Here is a 25835-nt window from a genome sequence, read left to right on the forward strand (position 1 = left end):
TTACAATTATCCACGTGCAGAGAGGGGACAAAGGGAGACGTTAACCATGGATTCTCCTTGAATCCTAACTATATCTTGGTATTGGAAAGAAATGATGTAATATTTTGTTTTAGTTAAATTGTATGGTATATTTTTGTGTCTTTGTTCTGATTGTACAGCACCTAGCACAGGGAGGTCCTGGTCCATGACTGTGGCTCATAGTTGCTACAGTAATACAATAAATACATAAAAATATTACCTTAATGACAGATATAAAGATACTTCAGATATTTTTCATTGTATTTATTTTCCTAGTATATTAAAACACACTTTTTAGAGATGGCTCTGGGTGCATATACACTTTCTCAAAACCAACATATTTCAAATATCAAATGTAACAATTACAAAAATAATAAATTCTCCCACAGTATCAAATAAGCAATGTATCCTCACCTGCCGCTCTTGTGCCCTTGCCCCCATGCTGCAGTCTAGGAAAACAGATGGAATTTTCACTATGGCCTGGAGGTCACCAGTCTTGGGTTTCATCATGCCAGCCGGGGAAGTGCATTCCACTCAGGGCTTTTCACTGCAAATATTTTGCCACCTGCCTTCTAGGGCAAACATTTCAAAAGTGTCCACTAATTCTGGGTGCATCACTTTTTCAGGGACCAGCCATCTCAAGCTGGCTACTTGCAAAACGAGTTACACCAAAAATCAGCTGCCCCTTTTGAAAAAGGGTGGCCCAGATATTTAAACCTGGAGTGTCTAGTCTGAACTCATCTGAGCTCATACACAGGGAAAGAGGCAATCTTTCAGGTAGTTAGGACCCAAGCCGTGACATGAATGTTTCATTTTAAAGGTAATAAATACACTTTCCATTCGTACAGAACCTTTTACCCAAAGATCTCTCAGTGTTTTACAAAGGTGGATTAGTATTATTGACCACATTATGTAGATAGGAAAAGTAAGCCAGTGTTGGGATCCAGGATTTTCTCTAAGTGAATCATTGACAGGAATAGAATTCAGTTTCCTGATCATTAGATAAAGCTGCCTTCCAAATATTTTAATGTTAGAACTATGTGATCCTCTGAATTGAATAAGTTTGCGGCACCTACGTTTAACAAAACTACTTTGAAGCACTTTGCAATCTAGTTCCTACATAATTCTCAATATGCCCGTGGCTACTAAATTGGCAATAACTGTTTGTGCTGATTCCTATTTATTTTGAAAAGGTTTCTTTGGTATAACTTAATCCCTGGTTATTTGGAGAGAGGCTGTTTTATGTCAATGACCCCTGCAGGTTTTTCAATTAATTACGGGACAGGATTACAAGGCTGGTAGAGGGTCTTAGATGGGCTTCATCTCCTTGCACACCGGAGCACTGATGTAATGAAATATATAACATGTTTTTAGTCTCTGTAGTCATTGTTTTGGTATTCACAAAGCACCACTTGGTTTAATCATTCCTGATTTGCCACCCATTATGTGGCGAGCTCTTTGCTAGAGCTATGCCGTGCTCCTAATACATCAGCCAGCACATGATTTCTCTTTAAAATACTCCTCTTAACTTCTTTGTCTTCTGGTTATTTTATATTTGTGTTGCCTCACATGTGGGTATCATGTCATATCATATGATCCATGATGTGAACTGAAAACTCAGTGGGATAGAAGATGGTCTCATCTAGAATTCACCCCTGCAAATCTAGACACAGCAAGATAAGGCTATACCTCCCAGTCTTTGTATTTGTGTTTACCACCGCTTTACCTGAGTCATGCACAGATCAACAGGTAGAGTAATAAGTTACTTGTGCCGGCTGTGACTGTCTGGCCTTCTGCTGAGCTTTTCCTTTCCATGTGGACCAAGCACCCACTTAAAGTTTTCCTTACAACGTTTGGTTGTTTTGAAAAACAAGTTTCTGTTCATTGTCAAGTTTGGGTCAAATCCTGCAGTTGTTTCAGGATCCCATGGATCAGCAGGAAATTTTCCTAAGAATTTGGCCCTGTATGAGTAGCATTAGAGGGTTGGGGTAGGGTAATCTTAGCCAAATGAGAGACCTGTAAGTACGGGGGCCCCTAAGATGCCCTTGCCCCCGTAATGCCAAACTTCCACATTCTCTCATTAAGTAAAACAGAAAACCAACCAGAAGGGCCTTGAAGCAACATTTTTTCTTTTTTTTTTTTTTGACAGCCCTAATAAGCCATATCTTCTTTGCTCTTCTTCCCAGGCTTTACATGCTATGTCTGCTCAATACATTAAAAAGCATTGGCAAGGTAAAATACTTCATCTCTTTTGTGCTTCACATTGACGTGGAACATTCTGATCCAAACCCCAAAAAGATACACACTCTGCCCTCAGAATTGGGCATCGTTTCCAAGTCAGTGACCCTGACCCTCTGTTCTCATTGAAACTGGTGTCACTCAGGAATAATTCCATTGTGATCAGTGGAGTTACACTAGTGCAAAACTAGCATGGAGTCAATACCATGCCCAGTGAGTATGTATCTGGAGGCCAAAGAAGGCTCTAATCTTTTCCCTGTGTGTGATAGTAGGAAGGCGTCTGCTTTCTTTCCTTTCATTTTATTCCAAGTCAGCTTCTGCTATCCTTACTCAGCCAAAACTCCCATTAAAATCAGTGGAAGTTTGCTTGAGAAAGGAGGGAGTGTCGCAGGATCTGCCCTTTTATGAATATTTCTTATGTAGTCTGCGACCTTTGAATTAGAAAAGGTATGGTACATATGTTAGATATTTTGAATACAGTTTTGATCACATCCCAAGTCATGACTGGCATTATTCCATGTTTCTCTCCGCCACTCTCCCCAGTTTTAGTACCTATCAACAAATGAGAGGAGTATTGACTGAACTGGATTGACTTTGAAACAGCTACAGACACACTAAATAAGTCCCTCTTTTAGAAAGGCAAGCTGTCCCTAGTGAAATTACAGATCTGACATAAAAGCAAATATATTCCAATGGACTGAGATTGCCTAGATCCAGGGTGAGCGGATGAGAATACTGGCTAATCATATGCTCAAATTCATTCAAACCATGCCCAGGTATAATGCAGATTTCACTTATAATGTTGCTGCTGTGGGTATTATGATTTCCTTAGTTTCTGTTGCACACTGATTCTTTTGCCGAAACTCATTATGTCTCATAAAACATATTTTGCCAGTAGTATAGAGTGGGGAAGGAGGACAGCCAGCCAGTGATTGCTCTTTGTATGAGGTAAAAGCAGGGTGCCTACCTAACTATGGTTAAATTCTGCTCACCCTACTAATACGATTAACCCCACTGACTACTCACATGAGTACTGGGAGTAGAAGCTTTCACCAATATTTTTATAGTAGATACTTGTCTACTCCCACAATGAAAGTGGGATTGGGCCCAATATATACTTCTCTCTTTAACTATAGTAATCATCTGTTTCTGAATACATACTGGGAGACAAATTCTACTCTCACTGACACCATTGTCAATACCATTATTTCAGTAATTTACATGGTGCAACGGAAAGGAGAATTTAGCCCTTTAACAAAAACCACGAGTGTATTCTGAGTGTGTGCATGACTAGTTAACCTTGAACTTTTACCAAACTATTAGGAGCTGAAAGGCATATTATAAACTCAGCAGAGCTACATTTCTAAGATGTAACTCATTTACACTAAATACTTCCAGTTAATATAGGGCTGATGTAACATCTTATTTATAGATAGAAGATGGATTAAAAGCCTTGCACCTTTTCTACAATTATTTGGTCTGGAAACACAGATGCCTCATTATCTCTGCCAGAATTGCTCCCTAATTATGGTGAGTCCTAATATAACAGCTTCTACCCATAAATAAAACTAGTACCTAGCATATCATGTTCTGCCTTTGGATTGGTAAAGTAGCAGCATGAATATATATCTGGTGAGCATACGTTTGATTTCATAAGTGTCTGCAGCCAGAGTTTCTGGGTTGTTGGTGCAGCGGCAGAAAGGGAGCGCGCCACTTGTGCTAATCATTGTCTGCAAAAAGCTCTGTGCTTGAACTGGCATTTCCCCCTCTGGACTTTAGGCCACTGAGATTCTTTTGCTGTTCCCACACAGCAAGAGGAGTTTGTTAGCCAGAACTAGACAAGTACAATCTACGTGATAATGCTGAATGCCTCAGCTCACACTGTGTCTACTGCAGGTCCTTTCAGTTGTGTTATTTTTGATCAATTCTATCACTTTGCTCAGTGGAGGAAGTTAAGGCCTCTGTGCTATAAAGTGGTTGGTTGTTTTTTTCATGTTGGCAGCTATCCCTGGTACTGTGCTCTCCTTCAGCAGGTGTTCTTTAGCTGGACAGGCTTTGTAATGTAAATTACTACCTCTAACTAGAGAGAGTACAGGTAGTCCTAAAACAAGCAAGCACATGCATTCAACCCACACAGAGACTTGGCAAAGCATGGATCAGCAGTGGTAGCTTAAATGGCCAATTAAGGACCTAGCATTATGGGGTGTGCTTACATTGAGAATACATGTAAAAATATCTCGGAACTGGTTGTTTTTGTGAGAAAATTATTTTGTGAAAAAAGCAAATTTATGAAAACACTACTGGTACATTAGTTACTAAATCCCTAGTACTTTAAACCACTGTCAAAAATAATAAGACTTGTTTGTAATGCCTAATGTCTATCCTGTTAAACTTTGTTGGCCAGGATAACCTATTGTCATTGTTTGTCTAGTATTAGTGGTGGGCTTGAGGCTATAGAGTACATGCAAATAAAAAGAGTCTCTGCCCTGAGATTGCACCATCTGATATAATGGTCCTTGACCTGTAGTCTGTATCACACTTCTGGTGGTGCACAGAGAGCTGGTTCCTCACATGGTGCTGGCTCACTTCATTTTCAGCTGCTAAATTGCACTTTAAAAAGCTAAAAATACATTAAAGGTGACATTTTCCAAAGTGGCCAAGTATAACCATTGAAGTCAATGGGAGCAGACTAAGGCCAAAGCTGAGTGCTATCGAAAATCTCACCCTGAATATCTTCCTGCTTTTACTTTTCCAGGTAAGCAGTTGTTGTACTTAACACAGGAATAATATTCGATCACCAGAAGAGGAGGTAGTGGACCATGCACTTGCAAATGGGGGAGAATTTGTTCAATGAGACAATATAACTATTAAAAATGGAGTCACACTGAAACTCTGGTCTAAAAAAATGATGTACAGAGCACAGAGTGCAGTAGAAAATCCAGAGGAGAGTGTCTCTTGGTTTGCTTTATATTTAATTTCTGATGTATTAGCTCTACAGTATGCTTTCCATCTTGATACTGGCACATTTGCTGATTCTTTAAAATGAATGCCAACACCGTCCTGGTTCTCATTGTTCTGAACAGATGAGTTAAGACCTGAACTTCTGTGCAGGAATTGATGGCTCTGGGTTGAAAAGAGAGAAAATATGTGAACTGAATATGCCAGCTTTGTCTTTACAGGTTCTGAGGAGTTAGGAAGTGGAAGCTATGGGCATCGGTATATCACAGGCACCATAGTCGGTGACGATGATGGATTTGATATTGATGATTCAGACTATGACATTTATATTGAAGAGGTAAATTCAAAGGTTCCAGTTTGGCATTTCTATTTGTATTTATTTTCTAGTCGTATTTTAGATAAAGGGACTTGATCCTGTTGGCATATTTAACCTTTAACCTTATGTGCGCAGGTAAAATAAAAGTGGCTTGTTTGTGTCTTTCTCTTCCTTTAGGATGAATTTGTTTCTTCAAATATATTTCTTAGGGGATGTACCTTTAATTTCCATGGAACATGTTTAATTTTAGCATGTGACTGTACTAAACTTAAGTTTCTTTTATCTTGCTTTAGCTCAAGCCACTTCCTGCTATCAAAGGAGGCAACAGGAAGTTTTTGGTTGAAACCAAGGTTGCTCCAGGGGCTAGCACAAGGCTCCTTTCCAGGCTAATTACAACAACCTCAGATCCTATTGCTTCCCCTGCAACAACTATTCACCCTCTCCCTACAACCACTGCTAGCACCACTACAGCTAAGGCAACCAGAAGGAATGGCATGGCCTCAGCAGTACGGCTGTTTGATCTGTCCTGTGATGAAACCATCTGCTCTGCCGACAGCTTTTGTGTCAATGATTATGATCGAGGCGGTTCTCGGTGTCATTGTAACCTGGGCAAAGGAGGAGAGACTTGCACAGAAGGTAGGTTTTGTGCAGTGGGTCAGGGCAATTATTCTCCAAGCACAACACAATTCTGTCCTTAGCAACTTGATGGATGGATGGGGTTCTTTTCCTAATTGGCTCCCACATTTTGCCTCTGATGGTAACCAGTTTGGCAACTACTGATACTTGCTCACCACTCCCAATAAGGCCGACAAACTTTTCCTGGTGGCCAGTCAGGATCAGGTCATCTGGGCTTCCTCCAGCTTCTGCAGGATGGCATGATGTCGGGGTCTGGCAGCTCTGATCTTGGGCTGTATCCTGGAGTTAGGTTCCAAAGAACTTCCTTTTGGACCCCAGTTTATGTAGTTGAACTTGAGTGCTGCTTAGCTCTACCTTAACCAGTCATTGTAAACTAAAATACTACAAAACAGTGTTTTTCACCAATCCTAGCCCATTATGAAACAATTCTTTAACCAATCAGACCCCACCATCGTAGTTGAATTAAATCTTGCAAAATTAGTAAGAACCAGACAGAGACCATACAGATAATAAAGGAGGGACCATAAAGGCAAAACAATAAAGAAGTATTGATTTCACGATCACAACTGTTGATAAGTGATTCCTTTCCAGACAGAATGCTATCAAAGTTTTCTTTAAACATTTTAAGATCTGTTTCTTTATCTGGTGATGGTGGGTACTATTAGGACCAAAATGCCTTCTTCACAGCCCAGTATTTCATTGTTTTAATGTAATTTAGATTAAATGTGAGGATGTGACTTTCCGCTCTTTAGCTCATAGCGGCTGCTGTCCTAATGTGGCCGCAGAAAAAGGGCTCAGATCTTACACCATGTCTCATTTTCTCCTTCTGGAAAACAATGATTGTCACAACCACATCCAGTCCTGCTTTTTAAGCTGACACCAGTCTGTGTGATAATATCCAGCTGCTGAATCCCAAGCACTACTAAGCTCCCTGGGTCTGGATAGTGAGAATCACTGTTCCTAGTTCTGGGTTTCTCGGATGTACTCCATAGCAAGGGCATCAGAGCTTTCACAAAACCCCCTGAGGCCCCGCCACCCGAGGCCCTGACCCCAGCCAAGCTGGAAGCCAGAGCAGGGCTGGGGAGCCCACCCCAAACCCAGGGCGGGGTAGAGGGCCGAAAGCAGTCCCCTGCCTGTGTTCCCACTCTCTGTGTCCCCTGCCCAGGGCAGGTGGAGGGACCCAGGCTCCCCACAGCTGCCCACATGGCTCTTCCTGACACAGCTCCAGCCAGGGGGAGGTGGAGGCCTCAGAGCTGCAGCCCGGCCATGATAAGAGTCGCATGGGCAGTTGTGGGGAGCCATGGTGGACCCTCCACCTGCCCACGGTGAAGGGGGCCTGAGAAACCCCCGGCCCATGTCTCTGCCCTCTGGGCCCCCCCATCCAGGGCAGGTGGACGGTCTGCGGCTCCCCTGCCTGCATGGCTCTTACCATGGACAGGCTGTGGCTCCGAGAAAGCCCCCCCTCTTCAGCTGGAGCCAGGTTGGGGAGAGCCACATGGGCAGCTGTGAGGAGCCAGCATGGAGTCGCGGACCCACCTCCTGCCCTGGACTGAGAGATCCAGGGGGTAGGGACACATGCGAGAGACCCAGGGGGCAGGGACATGGGCTGGGGGCTGCTCTCATCCCCCCGACACACACACCATAGGCAGGTGGAGGGTCTTCATGGCTCCCTGGCTGGGTTCCACACTGGCCTGGTCGGGGGTTGGGGCCTTGTGGGGAAGAGGAGAGGAAGGGGGCAGGGTCTGCCCCAGCAAAAAGTGGATGGGCCAGGCCTGTCCACTTTCAAAAAGTGGGAGGGCCGTGCCTCTCCTCCCCCTCCCAGTTCCAGCACCACAACTCTCTAGTGCAGACCCCATGCTGATACTCTTCTTGGACAATGGATCCCTGCAATCTGGTCACCTAGACCCTGGCACCAATGCCACAACTCTCCTGAGCCCTTGCTTACTTAGACACTTTTCCCCTCAGTGACCACCTGGCTGTGGGAGCTCTGGTTTCAAAGGAACAACATAGCAGTAAAGCAAGGACATCCAGGATTAGCAAAGGAATTTTTTACACACAATTTAAAAAACACGAGAGATACAGATCTACGGAAAACAGTAAACCCCTGGATGCAGTCCCTTCAGAGTGTGCTCACCTCCTTTTGTAAGTCTCTTTAGGGGGGCAAAATCCTTCCTGTCTCTACTTTATCCAGCTGGGCTTCCGTTCCTGAAAATGAAATGGCTTCCTTGGCTTAGAAAGCGGCTATCTAAACTCCTGAGGGGGACCAAGGCATCCATGTGCCAACTGGACATGAAGTCCAGGGAGGTGTGCTGCCTGCTTGGAGCCTGCATCTTAGACATTATGGAAAGGTGTGGCTCATCTGTCCCTTTAACCACTACCTCATGCTGCTTATCCACATGGGAACTAGTGATACTGCCAGGTGTGGCTCTGAGCAGATCAGCAGTGACTGTGGCATGTAGGGACAAAATCAGAAAGGCTAAGCCACCAAATGAGTTACACCTAGCAAGGGACATAGAAGGTAATAGGAAGAGGTTCTTTAAATACATTAGGAACAAGAGCAAGATGAAGGAAAGTATAATTTCTCTACTTAGTGGGGAAGGTGAGCTAATAATAGATGACATCAAAAAAGCTCAGTTCTTTAATGCCTATTTTGCTTCAGTCTTCATTAAAAAGGTTAATGGTGATCAGATACTTAACCCAGTTAATATTAATGAAAAAGGGGAAGGAAGACAAGTCAAAACAAGGAAAGAACAGGTTAAAGAATATTTCGACACTCTGGATTTATTCAGGTCAGTAGGGCCTGATGAAATTCATCCTAGAGTGCTTAAGGAGCTAGCTGAAGCAATCTCAGAATCATTAGCAACTATCTTTGAGAATTCATTTGAGGTCCCAGAGGACTTGAGAATGGCAAACATAATACCTATCCTTAAAAGAGGGAACAAAGAGGATCTGGGAAACTACAGACCAGTCAGCCTAACTTCTGGAACAAATTCTTAAACAATCAGTTTGTAAGCACTTAGAGGATAATAGGGGTTATAAGAAATAGCCAGCATGGATTTGTCTTACAAAAGGAGGTGAGCACACACTGAAGGGACTGCATCCAGGGGTTTACATCATACCAAACCAACCTAATTTCCTTCTTTGGCAGAGTTACTGGCCTAGTGCATAAGCAGGAAGCAATAGACATGATATATCTTGATTTTAGTAAGGATTTTTACACAGCTGAACATAGAATTTGGCATTCTCATAAGCAAACCAGAGAAATGTGGTCTAAATGAATTACTAAAATGAGTACTAAGATGAATTACTAAGGTGAGTGCACAACTGGTTGAAAGACTGTACTCAAAGAGTAGCTATCAACGGTTCATTATCACACTGGGAGGGCATATCTAATGGGGACCACAGAGATGACTCCTGGGTCTAGTAATATTCAGTATTTTCATTAAGACTTGCATAGGCACCAACTTCTTCTGGCGCCGGTGGCTGCTCGACCCCCCTCTATCCCCGGCCCTGCCCCAACTCCAACCCCTTCCCCAAAATCCCTGCCCGAACTCTGCCCCCTCCCTGCCCCTATTCGACTCCTTCCCCAAATCTCCACTCCAGTCCCACCTCTTCCCCCCCTCCTCCCCTGAGAGTGCCATGTTCCCGCTCCTACCCCCTCCCTCCTAGAGCTTGCTACACCTGTTTGGTGCCGGCAAGTGCTGGGAGGGAGGAAGGAGCAGAGACGTGGCACGCTCAGAGCAGGCGGTGGAGGAGGAGATGAGGTGCGGGGGTGGGGTAGCCGTATCTATCCCAGGATATCAGAGAGACAAGCTGGGTGAGGTAATATCTTTTATTGGACAAACTTCTGTTGGTGAGAGAGACAAGCTTTCAAGCTTACACAGAACTCTTTTTCAGGTCTGGGAAATGTACTCAGAATGTCACAGTGAGATACAGATTGTTTAGCATAAGCAATTAACAAATATTTCAGGAGACCATTCGAAGTGAAGTGGCCCAATAACACTCCTCCAGTCATAGAGGGGAAGGAAAAACCACCATATCACCTGTGAGTGAACACTGTTCACAAAGTGATCATTCTATATCTGACTTATCAGCATGGTCGGGAGGTGGGGTATCTTGTGGTGAGCAGAGGAGTGAGGAGGGACCAGGCAGGCGGGTGAGGAAGCAAGCGGCGGGCAGGTGGGGGATCAGGTGGTGAGCATGGGGGGTCTTGCAATGGGCTGGGAGGGCGAAGAGGGACTCGGTGAGTGACGGTGCCAAGCGGGGAGGGGGCAGGGCCTGGGGCGGAATGGAGGAGGGGCCTTGGAGGAGTGTGGGCAGGGCTGCAGGTAGAAGAGGTGGGACGGGGGCTAGCCTCCCCCATGGGAAGCTTCACCCGCTTCCCATGCCTATCAGATATCATCCTCAAAGGACACCTGCACAACATTTTCAAAAGACGAACCGGGGAGCTTAAATTCATAACTTTGCTAGACACTAAAAATCCTGGATTGAATAGAGACAGTGGATTAATGGCATATAACAACAATCTATAACATGCTAATAATCCCCCCACCACTGCCTTTCCCCTACACACACTTTCCCCCCTCTGATTGGAGGGGTGCTAATGGAATGGTCCCTTGAAATAAGTGTTAACTATGTATGCTAAACAATCTGTTAAACCTCCTATTTAGCTGTAACTCTCCTGAGTACATTTCCCAGACCTGAAGTAGAACTCTGTATAAGCTCGAAAGCTTGTCTTTCTCACCAATAGAAGTTGGTCCAATAAAAGATATTACCTCACCCAGCTTTGTCTCTCTAAAGAAGAGGTCCCCAGACTGTGAGGCACGCTCCCTGAGCAGAGGAACATTCGGGGCGGGAGGTGGGTTGGACCGAGACCAGCCCCCTGGCAGGCGTGGAGGGAGTGCCACCCAGCCCTGTGCGGCACCCAGCTCCTGGCTTCGTGCCTGGCCCCTCCTCCATCTTCAACCCCCAACCATGGCCCTGCCTCAGCTCCACACCCAGCCTCAGTCCCTCGTTGTGTCTTCATTCCCTGCCCCAGCTCTGCTCCCAGCCCTTCTCCCAGCTGCAGCTCCAGCCTTGGCCTCCTTACCTCTGAGTCCCTGTCCCGTCCCCCCCAACCTGGGAGCCATGACCCCACTCCCAGCCCCGGCTCCAGAGGTGTGGGGGGCTCAGACAGGGGTAAGGGGGGTGTGACCCTGAAAAGTTTGGGGACCACTGCGCTAAAGCTCTGTTAGCATCAGTCTAAGATTTATTTTGTTTCTTTGTATTACAGCTGTAAAAGTAACTGTACTTGTGTACAAATGGAAAGGCAAAATCACCCCGAAAACAAGTAATAGAGAAAGGTTAGACCCTTCATCCTTCCTACTTCATTAGGTTTATATCTGATTCAGAGATAATAGTCACATCCTGAGCTGTGGCTGAGGAGTCCTTGATGCTCCTCAGGACCAGAACATGCAAAGGTGTCTTTAAGCCATCTTTGTGCTCTTCCCAATCATGGGGCTGTCCTGTGCTGGGCTGACCTTCTGACATAAGCTAGAGAAGCATGAGGGCTGATACGCCAGCTGTCAACAGCCCTAAGGGACCATTATAGCAGCCAATGATTGCCAGGGCATAGGCTACCCCGGCCATACACTCTAAGCTGGCCACAGAGAGGAGGTGGTAATGTGGAAGCTGTTATACCTGCTCTAAGCCACCTAAGGATTCTCTGGTGGCTAAGTACATCAGCTTTAGAGCAGCTTTGCACTACAAAGCTGACCTAATGCAGCCTGGAGTCTGACTCAATGTGTCTTTCCCACATATGTTCTCTTCCCTGAGGAGAAAAATGCCTTGCTGTCTCTGTGTTAAACATTTTCTTAAATCAAGATGAATCACCAAGGACCCAATTCTGCTTTCAGTTACATCAGTGAAAACCTAGTGATGCCACTGATGAAACTGTTGAGCAGAATTTTCCCATGAGTGTGCTGTTTCTGTGCAAGTTCAGCAGATCCTTTGGAACAAGGGAATTAGCTCTGAAAGGTAGGAGGAGGAGAAAGCTGTAGGTTAACTGATTGTTGACTGTTGCTGACTAATAGTTGTCTCTGGAGGAACTCTGTCTTGTTTTTTTGCCTGATGTTATCTAGTGCTAAATGTGTGTATCGATTTTATATTTGAACACATTGCTAAACAATATGCTCTTATCTTTGCCTTTCAGATATTATTATCCAATATCCTCAGTTATATGGATACTCATACATCACCTTTGAACCGCTGAAAAATTCCTATCAGACATTCCAAATTACCCTTGAATTCAGGGTAAGTTTAAACAGTCCAAAACTCACAAAGCATTTTTAAATGTTATTCACTTCCATTAGTGTAAGGAAGGAACAATAGGAGAGTGAGTAGCTTCAAAAGCCTAGGCTGCAAGCTAGATATTGCAGTGAGTTAATCCGTAGCCTTCACCTTTGGAAATCTGGGTTTGCATCGCACAAGAGAAAATAAATGTGTAGTCTCCACCGAGATTTGTCCATACTCCTGGTATTTGTCCACACTCCTTTTTCTTAGGGAAGGTCCTGGAAATGGCAGTGTTGAGGGATTGCAGGTTAGCACTCACTTACTGTGACAGAGCTATACGAGTGAACTTTAGACTGCATTATGTGTAGAATTTTTGTAAATGTCTGTCTGTTCAGCAGTGGCACACCTATAAACTAAAGAAGTACCTCTGAACTTCCTGTTTCATAGATAAGTAGATGTCCCTCATGCTTTACAGCATACACTGATCATCTTCAGAGATGAGGAAGTTATTTTTTCCTTCTTCCACCAGGCGTAATATCACTATGATTATTTTCTTCCTCTGAAACACTAGATACTGGACTAGTTAGATCAATGGGCTTATCTGATCTGAAAGTGTAATTTCTTTGTTCACTTGCATTTGTGCTATTTATTACAGACACAGCTGATAGCCTGTGATTAAGGTTGCCCAACACTTTCCATGAATAAATCAGAGTTTGTATACCTGCTCCTTTGCAATAGGACAAAGTCAGTATACATAGAACAGGTGGCCTAAAATCGGAACCAATTTCCAATAAAACCCTAATAGTGGATGCCCATCAAATATAGGATTTGGAATTGAACCACTTCTAATTTTGACTCTGCAAGAAAAAATTCCATCCAACAATGGTGTTTCAAAACCAATATCACTGCCCCTTGTTTTTCCCCCTCTCTGAGAAGACAGTTCCTGGTTCCTGCACTCTTACTTCCATTAGTGCATTTACTTTATAGCCAGGAGGTGGAGACTGACTTTTGAATGTTGATACTGTGATCACAGGCTGAAGCGGAGGATGGTTTGCTGCTGTACTGTGGAGAGAATGAGCATGGTCGTGGTGATTTCATGTCACTGGCGATAATCCGACGCAACATCCAGTTCAGGTAATGGATCTACTGCCCTTCCACGCGTGAGCTCCTAACCCACTCCAGTCCTTGTGTGCAGTGAAAAGGGGTCTTTAAATGTTCTGCAACCAGAGGATTCCCCCAGCTCAGGCACATCTGTTGAAGGCTGCCCCCTGAGGATTCCTTCACAAAGTGAACATTATTATTTCTTAGCAAGGTCAGAAATGCCTGCAGTCTACTACCACTATGCTAGCGCTGTAGCTAGGTGTATACAGTTAGTTACTTTGCTTCATAAATAAGGGAACCCCAAGAAAGTTTTCAGAACAAAGGAGATGCACCTAACCCAGGTGTCTAGTAGTAGTACAATGCATTACTCTGCAGGAATCAAGTTTGGGGCTGGAACTTGGTCCCACATCACCGATCTGGTCGGAGCTTGAGGAGCTTTAATGGAAATGGAGAAAAAGAGTCTCACATTGCTCTAGTGACTGTATCTTAAAGAATATCTGGAGAGACTTCCATCTGGCACTTATTAACCGGAATGGTGATTGCTATAAAGATGGGGGGACAACAAAAGGGAATGATGTGTCCTAACCCTATTTCTGGTCTATCTCAACCTGACCCGTATAGTGGAGACAAAGCAAAGAAAATAGCATGCTTTGTGCACGTTCAGCTTTGCTGCTATTGAGGTCTCCTTGTCAGTCAGTACCAAACATTCTGAGTTTCATATAGAATCCCAATATTACTGCTTTAGCTCCAGCTCTCACCAAGGATTTAGGAAAATTCCCAAGAGAAATTACTGTGATAGCAGCAACTCAAATTCTAATACGCTGCATCTTGAAACCATTTCAGAAAGTTGGCAGACTTTGCCATATACTTCGTATTGCCAGAGAATGTAAAGTCTCCTACATGGAAGAAGGAAACAGATTAAAGAAAGTTTAAAATTTGAAAAGATATTTTATCTGCTCTAAAATAGACCAGATATAGATCAGTTGTCTGAGTGTTTTTATATCGCTCTTTAATGTAAAAGGAGAAACAGAGAGGCTCTGAGAAGAGAAGGCACCCTTTTTAGTCAAAAAACAAGATTAGGTTGGTTGTTTAATGAAAAATTGTCACTTTTGTGCTCCTTGTCTGTCTCTTGCAGGTTCAATTGTGGGACTGGAGTTGCAGTCATTATGAGTGAAAGCAAAATCAAAGTGGGCAACTGGCACAGTGTCACTGTGTTCAGAGATGGGCTGAATGGCTGGCTCCGGCTGGATAACGACACACCAGTCACAGGTAAATCTCAGGTAAGTAATCATGTTCCTAATGTTCAGCCTTGGTTGTCTGCAAACTGACGGCATTTCTTCCTAACAGGGAGTGTGTTGCACTAGATCAGATTAAATGTGTGTGTCTTTATTAGGGATGGGACAGTTGCATGAACGAGAATCAATTTGAATATTTAAAAAGGCTTGGTTTCCTCACTGCACTTTCCCATTGTCCAGCAATCCTCCAGCCACCATCCCTAGCCCCAGATGTGTTCTCCTTTCCAATATCTAGCAGAGCATACTGTTGTTCTCCCCAATTCCTTGCCTTGCCTCCCATATCTGCTCCCCACTGCTGCCTAGTCCAGATTAAAAAAATACCTCTCTCTCTCTCTCTCTCTCACGCATGCACACATCACACCACACCCCCCACGCTTGTCTATCCTTAAAAGTTAGGTTGACATAGCCACAGTGCTCAGTTGTGTGAAAAATTCCCACTCTGAGCACCATAGTTAAGCCAATTAACCACCAGTGTTGATGCAATGAGGTTGATGGAAGAATTCTTCCATCAACCTAGCTACTGCTGCTTGGAGAAGTGGATTACCTACAGTGACAGAATAACTCCTTCCGCAACTATCGGAAGAGTCTGTGCTATAGCACTGCCATGACACAGCTGCCTCACCATAACTATGTAGCGCCCGTAGTGCAGACAGGGCCCCAGAGACATAGACAGATGCGCATGTATAACGACACAAGGGCTTCAAAGACAAAAGAGCTCAATAATATTTTCATTAAATAAAAATTAAAAATAGAGATGGTGGAAAACTGTAGAAACACTGGTTCACTGTAAAAGGAAACTACTAAAATATCTAAGAATGAACTGAAAAGAAAAAGAAAGAAAAATAAAAGTAATAATAGGCTCTGAACAGTTGTTATGCAGTTAGAGACACAGTGCCAGAATCTGCCCTGAGTGAGGCCTCTTTTAACTCCAATGATTTCATGTGGCACAGCCAAGATAAATATTATAAATGAAGATACCTTGACTTGATCCCCTGTTACCTGAGGAGAGAACAGAAGAAAAATAATTAGTGGACAATTGCCAATAACTCAGCTCCTGTTACTTCTACTACCCCCAGGGCAACCACTACTAGCCTCCTCCGCCACCCCTGAAAATGAAGTGGTTTTGATTTGGCTCTAGAGGTTATATCACTAAATTTGGCTTTAGACATTTATTTACAAACTCTAAAGATAGTATGTAAAATAAAACACCCAAAGGCACTGGCTAAACTTAAAAGTTGTGCACTTTATCTATGCTGGCATGGTTAAAGCAGTGAACCCTCTGCCTAAGTGTAGCACAATTATACTGGTTCTACAAGTGCTTATGCCAGTATAATTTATTCTGATAGGGGAACCAAAATAAGATGTACTGGTGTAAAGCACCTTATCCTGGCATAACTGCATCTGCAGTAGGGCTCTTACTGACAAAACTATGACATCCAAAAAAAAATCACACGCCTTTCTGACATAGATATGCTAGTAAAACTTTAAGTTGAGTCCTGGCCTAAAGAAATCAAAAAATGTAGAATAAATTTAGCCCTGGCATAAATGGGTATAATTCCGCTGAAATGTGTCCTGTTAACATAGGGCTTAATTTATTATTATTTATTTATTTAATGCTCACACTTTGCTCAGTGCTGTCCAAGACACAAATATTAAGTTACTTTGGACCCCACAGAGCCTACAAATGAAAACACAAACATAGGACAACAAGTTATACTGGGAAGCACAAAGGAAGGACAGACATGCCCTCATAATCAAATGATTTGTTAATTTTGTTTACATTAGTAGATTCAAAGCATCCCAAGATAAGAAATAGGCATAAAAGTAAATGTTTAGGGTGCTGATATTTTAGGAGGAGGAATGAGTGGGAAAGAATTACTAATGGACAACATAGTTTTCCTCAAAGGCATCTTTTTCTTCATTGAGGGGAAAAAAACTGATCATGACTGTATGGCTTAATTACCTTGCCTTCATTAGTCTATCATAGAATATAACGTGTTATTTAAAATAGTTAAACAGCTTTGTTTTACCTTGTAGGGCCAATATAGTAAAATTACCTTCCGGACTCCTTTCTATCTTGGTGGTGCTCCTAGTACATACTGGTTGATCAGAGCAGCAGGAACCAACCGTGGCTTTCAGGGCTGCGTTCAGTCACTCATTGTCAATGGGAAGATAGTTGATATGAGACCCTGGCCACTAGGGAAGGCTTTAAGCGGTGCTGACGTAGGTAAGTGCAATGTTATGGGGTCCTTTATCAATGTTAAACAAGAACAATAGCGTTATTTTCTACCAATTGAAAAATGAAACAGTTGTGTTCAGAGTTTGGTTGGGGAGAGTGGGGGTTAGCTCTGTATATTTTGTATAGTATTTCTCTAGACTCTGTAAAGGATTTTGAGTTCGTATTTCAAACACTCAGTGAAGACAAGCTCTCAACAAAGCATGCTGACTGTTGGCCTGGGTGCATCATTAGTAATTGCCCCAGAGAAAGTTTCCAGGGGCGAATTTGAGATCCATGACAGAATTTCTTGGCATGATAAAGGACTCTTCTCCCCAAATGAGGACCCAGTACACTAGTCCAGCAGTTCTCAAACTGGGGTCAGCAGACCCCTGTGGGTCCGCAAGGGTACTCCAGGGGGTCCGTGAATCATGTCCGGCTCCAGGGGGTCCGCTAGTCATGTCCGGGGCTGCCGGCCCCTCTGATCAACTCCTTGCCTTCCCTCCCAGTGCCTCCGGCACACCACGGAACAGCTGTTCAGTGGGTGCAGGAGGTGCTGGGAGGGGTAGGGAGGAGCAGGGATGGGGCGCACTTGGGGGAGGGGGCAGAAAGAGTCGGGGAAGAGGAGGGGCAGGGGTGGAGCGGGGCCAGGGAGAGGTGGGGTGGGGTGGAACCTTGGGGAAAGGTGTGGAGTGGGGGCAGGGCCTGGGGCTGAGCGGGCGTTGAGCATCCCCTGGGAAAATTACAAGAGATCACCCCCAATTCCAATAAGGATTCTGATAGGATTCAGTGCTTCAAATCCCACCAAGGGGTTCTTCTGTTATCACAAATTCATAACAGCTTTTTGCTCAGAACAAGAACCCTTATGCACAGGTTAGCTTTTCCTTTATGCAGACTGCATCCTTGATTTGCAGAGACCATGAATAGGTTATCAACCAGACAATGGTTATATCTTCAGGGCATAGCTGCAAAAGATTGGGTGCAGAGGTGGGAATCTGTATTCCCCTCTTCCCCATGTACTTCCTAGGGAAACAATATATCTTTGTCCCAAAGTTCCTTCTCGTGTGGCACATTGTTTAAAATAGTCCTTTGATGCTCATAACACTTACATAGGTGTTACACATCTTCCATCTAGAGAACTTACATACATTATAATATGAAGATATACACCTCTACCCCAACATAACGTGACCCGATATAACATGGGTTCGCATAAAACGCTCTGAGCAGCATGTTAAGAGTGCTGGGCCAAGCCGGGGCCTAGGGGTTGGATAAGGGGCAGAGGGTATCGGGGATGGTCAGGGGCTCCCCCCACCCCAGGGTCTGGGAGGCAGGAGCTGTGGGTGGGGAACTTTTGGGGGCCCCGCAGTCCCAGTGGATTAGCGGGGGGGGGGCTGGAAGCAGCCCGCTCTGCTTCCCTCGCCCCGGCTCTAGACGTGTCGTGCGGGAGAGGGGACTTGGGGGAAGGGATCCCCCCCACACTCACCGGCAGCAGTAGAAGCGGAGCAGCCTGGCCCCAGCGCGCGGCACTCCGCCAGCTCCCAGCCGCAGCACTCCACTTCCCACCGCAGGTGAGTGCAGGACCTCCCCCCAGCCCCGGCCAGCGACATGGCTGGGGACGGGGCAAGGAAAGCGGAGCAGGCTGGGGCCATGTTGCTCCACTTCCCGCCACTGGTGAGTTCGGGGGGAAATGCGGTGAGATTTTTTTGTCTCCCACGGACCACGTTATATCAGGGTAGAGGTGTACCTATCTCATAGAACTGGAAGGGACCTTGAAAGGTCATTGAGTTGAGTCCAGTCCAGACCCCTGCCTTCACAGCCGGACCAAGTACCATCCCTTATTTTTGCCCCAGATCCCTAAATGACATCCTCAAGGACTGAACTCACAATCCTGGGTTTAGCAGGCCATTGCTCAAACCACTGAGCTATCCCTTCCCCACAATGATACATCAATTTTGCCTTTATAAAACAATGGACCCCAAAGCTATGTAAATCTAATTCAGTAAAGTCTCCCAAAAATATTGCAGGAAATTGACATGTCTGTCACACTTACAGTCTGAACAGAACGATTGATTTGCCCAAGGTCACACAGTGAGTCAGTGGCAAAAGCAGGAATAGAATCCATACGTCCTGACTGTGCTGTGCTTTAGGCACGAAGTCATCTTTCTTCTCTTTTGTAGTTTTGCAGTCAAAATCCCAGTAGGGCAGTGATCAATGTGCAACTTACTAACAACAGCTCTGTATTCTCTGGATAAGATGACCAGACTCTGTGCTGTATAAGAAAGGAACAGAGTGACCCAGGAACCGGACACTGAAAAAAATAGGGTTTTGGAAGCAGAGAGAGTAATTTCATGATAGAGTGAGAATCTATGGAAAACAGCTTAAAACCTTTCTAAGGTTCCCTCATCCCTAATCTCTATTGCCTCTTGGGTCCCAGCTAGTCATTCCCAGCCATGTGCCCTCCACACACTGTTGCATTAACAATCAACATCAACTAAAATAAATGCTGGATTTTTCCATGTGTGACCTGAAGCCGAAAGATAGAACCATACTGTGTGTTACATTGCTCCTTGCAATTGCAGAGCTTGCTGTGTACCATGTACCATGGAAGCTTTGCAAACAGTATAGAAAATGACTTAAAACTGTACATAATATAAACTGGAATTAGCGCTTCAAGTCTATTAGCTTTTCTGGTAACTGACCTTCCATTCTATTCTGCTTATATTGGGTATAAATCAGGGACCACAAAATGGAAAAAAAGAAAAGAGAGGCCTGTCCTGTGTATAAATCAGTCCTACTGGTGAGATTATGAATCTCACATAGAACTGTAAATCAAAGTGCTGGCAAAGGAGGAAGGGCAAACACTTTTAGTACTGCATATTCCTGCTGAAGCTCCCTTCTTTCTCTTCTGCCACTATGAGGGCCCCACGCCTGGGATTTCATGGAGGCATGAGATGCAGGAGGGGAAGGTTGACTTTTCAGTGTACTCATCAATACTGAACTGAAAAATGGAATACCTCAATGTCACTTGGGGCGGGGGTTGTTTGGACAGCAGGATCATAGAACCATAGGATTAGAAGGTACCACAAGGGTCATCTAGTCTAACCCCCAGCCAAGATGCAGGATTTGTGGATAGTCTCCTTAGAAACTGAGAATGTGCTGGCTGGAACAGAAGCAGTCTCTTCACCTTAATCACTGAGAACGTGTCAGTTTGGAACTTCTACCATTAATTTAAACAAATGTATTGTCCTTTATCTCAAAGATTTTGCTTAAATTTTCTGCTCATGAAAGTGCAAAACTAACAGCAATGACGACCACTACAATAAACATAGTACAGATGGGTGTTGTGTTGTGTAGGTTTCTACTTACGTCTCTGCCCATATGTCTCTCTGGTAACCTGCAGCACCCTCCTAATACAGTACTGGTGATCTCCTCCCAAGCAGGGATTTCCAGAAGCACTTTCCAGGGCCAGTCCCACAGATGTCAAAGCCAGACATTTAAATGTAGTCCTCTGTTAATAATTCATGAGAGCACAGATTCATTAGTGTATTGTTGAAATAGGGACGGGATCGTACTGGCCATATTTAGTTTGGCTCTTTGTGTTGAGGCCTTAAATATTCCATGGTGATAATGATGTTGATCAGTTGATCAGTGAACAGATGGGATAGGAAGAGGTCATCAGTTGCTGACATCTGTTTTGAGAGGTCTGTTTATTAGATTATTGGATTTTTCTTTATGAAGCTTGGTAAGTGAATTCAGTCGATCTGGCCTTTCTTGCCTCGGTGTGCTGCTGGACTTCTTTTTTTCACTCCTTTGGATTTATCACAAGCTGCTGTTTGTATTGTGGTAGAGCATAAGGGTCCCTATCGGGAACAGGCCCCAATGTGTAAGCACAAAAAGATGGTCCCTGCCCCATAGAGCTGACAATCTGGGCAGCTTGTGAAGGTTGGTATAAATTGTCACACAACTTGTCCCTCTTTAGCAACATGAGGGTGATGGGTTAGATTCTGCTGGCATAACTCAGGGCCCCCTGGTAATGCAGAGTCCCCTGGGAGCAGTACCCAGAAGAATCTGGCCAGGGCAGCCAAAGGAGAAAGCAGTGGAACTTTCATTCCCTAGTGTGGCCTCCAGTCACAGTTTCAATGTTCTCCTGCCCCAGTGGAAGCCATGAGGGGAAGGAAGCAGTACGTATGCTATTTGGGACAGTCTCATGTAGGAGGGAGGCAATGCAGACTCTGCTCACTGTCTGCATGGGAGAATTACCCAGAGGCACAGCAGGCCTTCATAAAGCCTGATGTTTTACTAGCGGTTTCCCCGAGGTCACAAACTCATAGAGAGCTGACATGTAATTTGGAATTCCCCCTGGGTGGAATCCTTTGGGTGAAACATTTTGAAATCAATGCGAGCTTTACCATTGATTTCACTGGGGCCAGGATTTCATCCCATCTCAGAAATATGTTCGTCTGAAAAACATCTGCATCCAGGTGCACAGATCACTGAGCCTTGGTCCGCACTACAAACTGATGTCAGTATAACTATGTTGCTCAAGGGTGTGGAAAATCCAGACCCCTGAGTGAAACAATTGTATTGTCCTAACCCCCAGTGCAGTAAGCGTAGACAAGCCTTGAGAGTGAACACTCTGGAAGCGCTACACTGCTACATCATATATATTTGCAGATGACTTCATAGTCTATTAGAAAACTCATAGCCTTGTGATTAAGGGAAAAAAGTAGAATCTAGCAGTTAGAGAATCATACTGGAACCCATGACTTCTGGGTTCCATCTGTGACTTTGCCATTCACTGGTTGCCTCAGTTTCCCCATTTATAAAATAGGCCTTGTACTATTCACTTCCATCATAGTGCTGCTGTGATTATTAGTGATAAGTGGGGTGAGAGCCTCAAAGTATAGGTGCTCTGTGTGTGCAAATGTTGTTTAAACCCACAACCGTGGATTATATTCAGATGAAAAACAGTACCGCAGGATCCCTACTCCTATCCAGCCCCCACTTTACCATGGTTGACAGCTGTTTGTGAGAGAGGAAGGGGAATAATTAGCATTGCAAGAACCGCTGCTCACACAGCTGGCTGGCAGGGGAGGCATTTTTTAGGGTAATTGTCTCTCTTCACCTGGAAGTGGAATTCATCCTGTCCCTGACGAGAAGATGTGTCCGCATGGGTTCTGTCTTTAACCTGTAGTCCTCTGGTTGGGTACCTCATGCTTTGTGCTATGAATAGTGTAATCAGGCCACCACTTGGTACATTAAAGACGAGGCTTGATGAAACACTTATAAATGTACAATAAGGAACAATTCTGCACTGTCAGGGAGAGGGACCAAATGACCTAATAGATATTTTTCCATCTCTAACTTCTGTGACTTTGTGATCCAAAGGTTATATTCCAGGTTGTATAGCATAGTGGTCTTCTTGTTCATGTAACAGGACAAAACAATTAATCAACTCTGGTTGAAATGACTGGCTGAATTGAAGTTTATCATGTGTTAAATCTCTACAGAAGTTCTTTCCCTGCTGTTCTTTACACACTGAATGAATGTAAGATAGGAAATGAAACTCTGAGTTTGAACTGTACTGATGCCAGGACCCCACTGAGATTTTACAGTGCCCTGTGCAGTAGATTAAATATTTCTGCTTGATGCGCCTCTTCCTTTTTAAAAAAAGTGTTCCTCTTGTCAATAGCAGGTTTGCCAAACTTTGCTCAGTCACCTCACAACCGCTCCCTGCTTGTCAGTTCTGACTGTTTCCTACTCACCCTTAAAAAGAACAGGAGTACTTGTGACACCTTAGAGACTAACAAATTTATTTGAGCACAAGCTTTCGTGGGCTACAGCCCACTTCATCGGATGCATAGAATGGAACATATAGTAAGAAGATATAGATATATAGATATATATATACAGAGAAGGTGGAAGTTGCCATACAAACTGTAAGAAGCTAATTAGTTAAGATGAGCTATTATCAGCAGGAGAAAAAAACTTTTGTAGTGATAATCAAGATGGCCCATTTAGATAGTTAACAAGAAAGTGTGAGGATACTTAACATAGGGAAATAGATTCAATATGTGTAATGACCCAGCCACTCCCAGTCTCTATTCAAACCCAAGTTAATGGTATCTAGTTTGCATATTAATTCAAGCTCAGCAGTTTTTCATTGGAGTCTGTTTTTGAAGCTTTTCTGTTGCAAAATTACCACCCTTAAATCTTTTACTGAGTGGCCAGAGAGGTTGAGGTGTTCTCCTACTGGTTTTTGAATGTTATGATTCCTGATGTCAGATTTGTGTCCATTTATTCTTTTGCATAGAGGCTGTCTGGTTTAGCCACTCCATCAGGGGCTCATTCACCTGCACATCTACCAATGTGATATATGCCATCATGTGCCAGCAGTGCCCCTTTGCCATGTACATTGGCCACTAAGTCTCTAAGGTGCCACTAGTACTCCTTTTCTTTTTGCGAATACAGACTAACAAGGCTGCTACTCTGAAACTAACCTGGTGGCTGAACTTTGTGACTTTGTCCTTACCCATAACTATTTCACATTTGGGGACAATGTATACCTTCAGATCAGCGGCACTGCTATGGGTACCCGCATGGCCCCACAGTATGCCAACATTTTTATGGCTGATTTAGAACAACGCTTCCTCAGCTCTCGTCCCCTAAAGCCCCTACTCTACTTGCGCTATATTGATGACATCTTCATCATCTGGACCCATGGAAAAGAAGCCCTTGAGGAATTCCACCATGATTTCAACAATTTCCATCCCACCATCAACCTCAGCCTGGTCCAGTCCACACAAGAGATCCACTTCCTGGACACTACAGTGCTAATAAACAATGGTCACATAAACACCACCCTATACCGGAAACCTACTGACCGCTATTCCTACCTGCATGCCTCCAGCTTTCACCCTGACCACACCACACGATCCATCGTCTACAGCCAAGCTCTGCGATACAACCGCATTTGCTCCAACCCCTCAGACAGAGACAAACACCTACAAGATCTCTGTCAAGCTTTCTTACAACTACAATACCCACCTGCGGAAGTAAAGAAACAGATTGATAGAGCCAGAAGAGTTCCCAGAAGTTACCTACTACAGGACAGGCCTAACAAAGAAAATAACAACGCCACTAGCCGTCACCTTCAGCCCCCAACTAAAACCCCTCCAACGCATTATTAAGGATCTACAACCTATCCTAAAGGATGACCCAACACTCTCACAAATCTTGGGAGACAGGCCAGTCCTTGCCTACAGACAGCCCCGCAACCTGAAGCAAATACTCACCAACAACCACATACCACACAACAGAACCACTAACCCAGGAACTTATCCTTGCAACAAAGCCCGTTGCCAATTGTGCCCACATATCTATTCAGGGGACACCATCACAGGGCCTAATAACATCAGCCACACTATCAGAGGCTCGTTCACCTGCACATCCACCAATGTGATTTATGCCATCATGTGCCAGCAATGCCCCTCTGCCATGTACATTGGTCAAACTGGACAGTCTCTACGTAAAAGAATAAATGGACACAAATCAGATGTCAAGAATTATAACATTCATAAACCAGTCGGAGAACACTTCAATCTCTCTGGTCACGCAATCACAGACATGAAGGTCGCTATCTTAAAACAAAAAAACTTCAAATCCAGACTCCAGCGAGAAACTGCTGAATTGGAATTCATTTGCAAATTGGATACTATTAATTTAGGCTTAAATAGAGACTGGGAGTGGCTAAGTCATTATGCAAGGTAGCCTATTTCCTCTTGTTTTTTCCTCCCCCCCCCCCCAGATGTTCTGGTTTAACTTGGATTTAAACTTGGAGAGTGGTCAGTTTGGACGAGCTATTACCAGCAGGAGAGTGAGTCTGTGTGTGTATGGGGGTGGGTTTTTGGAGGGGGGTGAGGGAGTGAGAGAACCTGGATTTGTGCAGGAAATGGCCTAACTTCATTATCATGCACATTGTGTAAAGAGTTGTCACTTTGGATGGGCTATCACCAGCAGGAGAGTGAATTTGTGTGGGGGGGTGGAGGGTGAGAAAACCTGGATTTGTGCTGGAAATGGCCTAACCTGACGATTACTTTAGATAAGCTATTACCAGCAGGACAGTGGGGTGGGAGGAGGTATTGTTTCATATTCTCTGTGTATATATAAAGTCTGCTGCAGTTTCCACGGTATGTATCTGATGAAGTGAGCTGTAGCTCACGAAAGCTCATGCTCAAATAAATTGGTTAGTCTCTAAGGTGCCACAAGTACTCCTTTTCTTTTTGCGAATACAGACTAACATGGCTGTTGCTCTGAAACTCTGAAACTAGCCTCTTACAATTTGTATGGCAACTTCTCTGTATGTGAATATATATATCGTCTTCCTATATGTTCCATTCTATGCATCCGATGAAGTGGGCTGTAGCCCATGAAAACTTATGCTCTAATAAATTTGTTAGTCTCTAAGGTGTCACAAGTACTCCTGTTCTTTTTGCGGATACAGACTAACACGGCTGCTACTCTGAAAACTACTCACCCTTGTGCATGTTTCATGTCTGAATGATCCAACCTGTAATCTGAGGTCAATCACCCTGAAAATACTCACTTGAAGCTCCCTCAATATACATACCCCACCTCCGGGAGTATGTTTGAAGGTATTCAAGTGTAAATTTATTGTCTGTCACCATTTTGTAGGACTTCACCCCTTTAAAACACTGCAGAAACATAAGCGATGTACTCTCACACAGCGCACATGTTGATCTGGGCCTTGTTAACTAATATTTAC

At 44.1% G+C, this 25835-nt stretch overlaps 1 protein-coding gene across 1 annotated transcript in view; it reads left to right on the forward strand.

The window, feature by feature from the left end:
- Positions 1-25835, forward strand: part of EGFLAM (EGF like, fibronectin type III and laminin G domains) — a 125584-nt gene that overhangs the window by 65817 nt on the left and 33932 nt on the right. The window contains exons 8-13 of the mRNA XM_077816255.1: positions 5436-5551; positions 5824-6166; positions 12357-12457; positions 13470-13570; positions 14673-14817; positions 16870-17059. Of these exons, the coding sequence (XP_077672381.1) occupies positions 5436-5551; positions 5824-6166; positions 12357-12457; positions 13470-13570; positions 14673-14817; positions 16870-17059 (996 nt within the window). The remainder of the gene's footprint in view (positions 1-5435; positions 5552-5823; positions 6167-12356; positions 12458-13469; positions 13571-14672; positions 14818-16869; positions 17060-25835) is intronic.

This window comes from Eretmochelys imbricata, chromosome 5, assembly GCF_965152235.1.
Source record: "Eretmochelys imbricata isolate rEreImb1 chromosome 5, rEreImb1.hap1, whole genome shotgun sequence".
Classification (NCBI taxonomy): domain Eukaryota; kingdom Metazoa; phylum Chordata; order Testudines; family Cheloniidae; genus Eretmochelys; species Eretmochelys imbricata.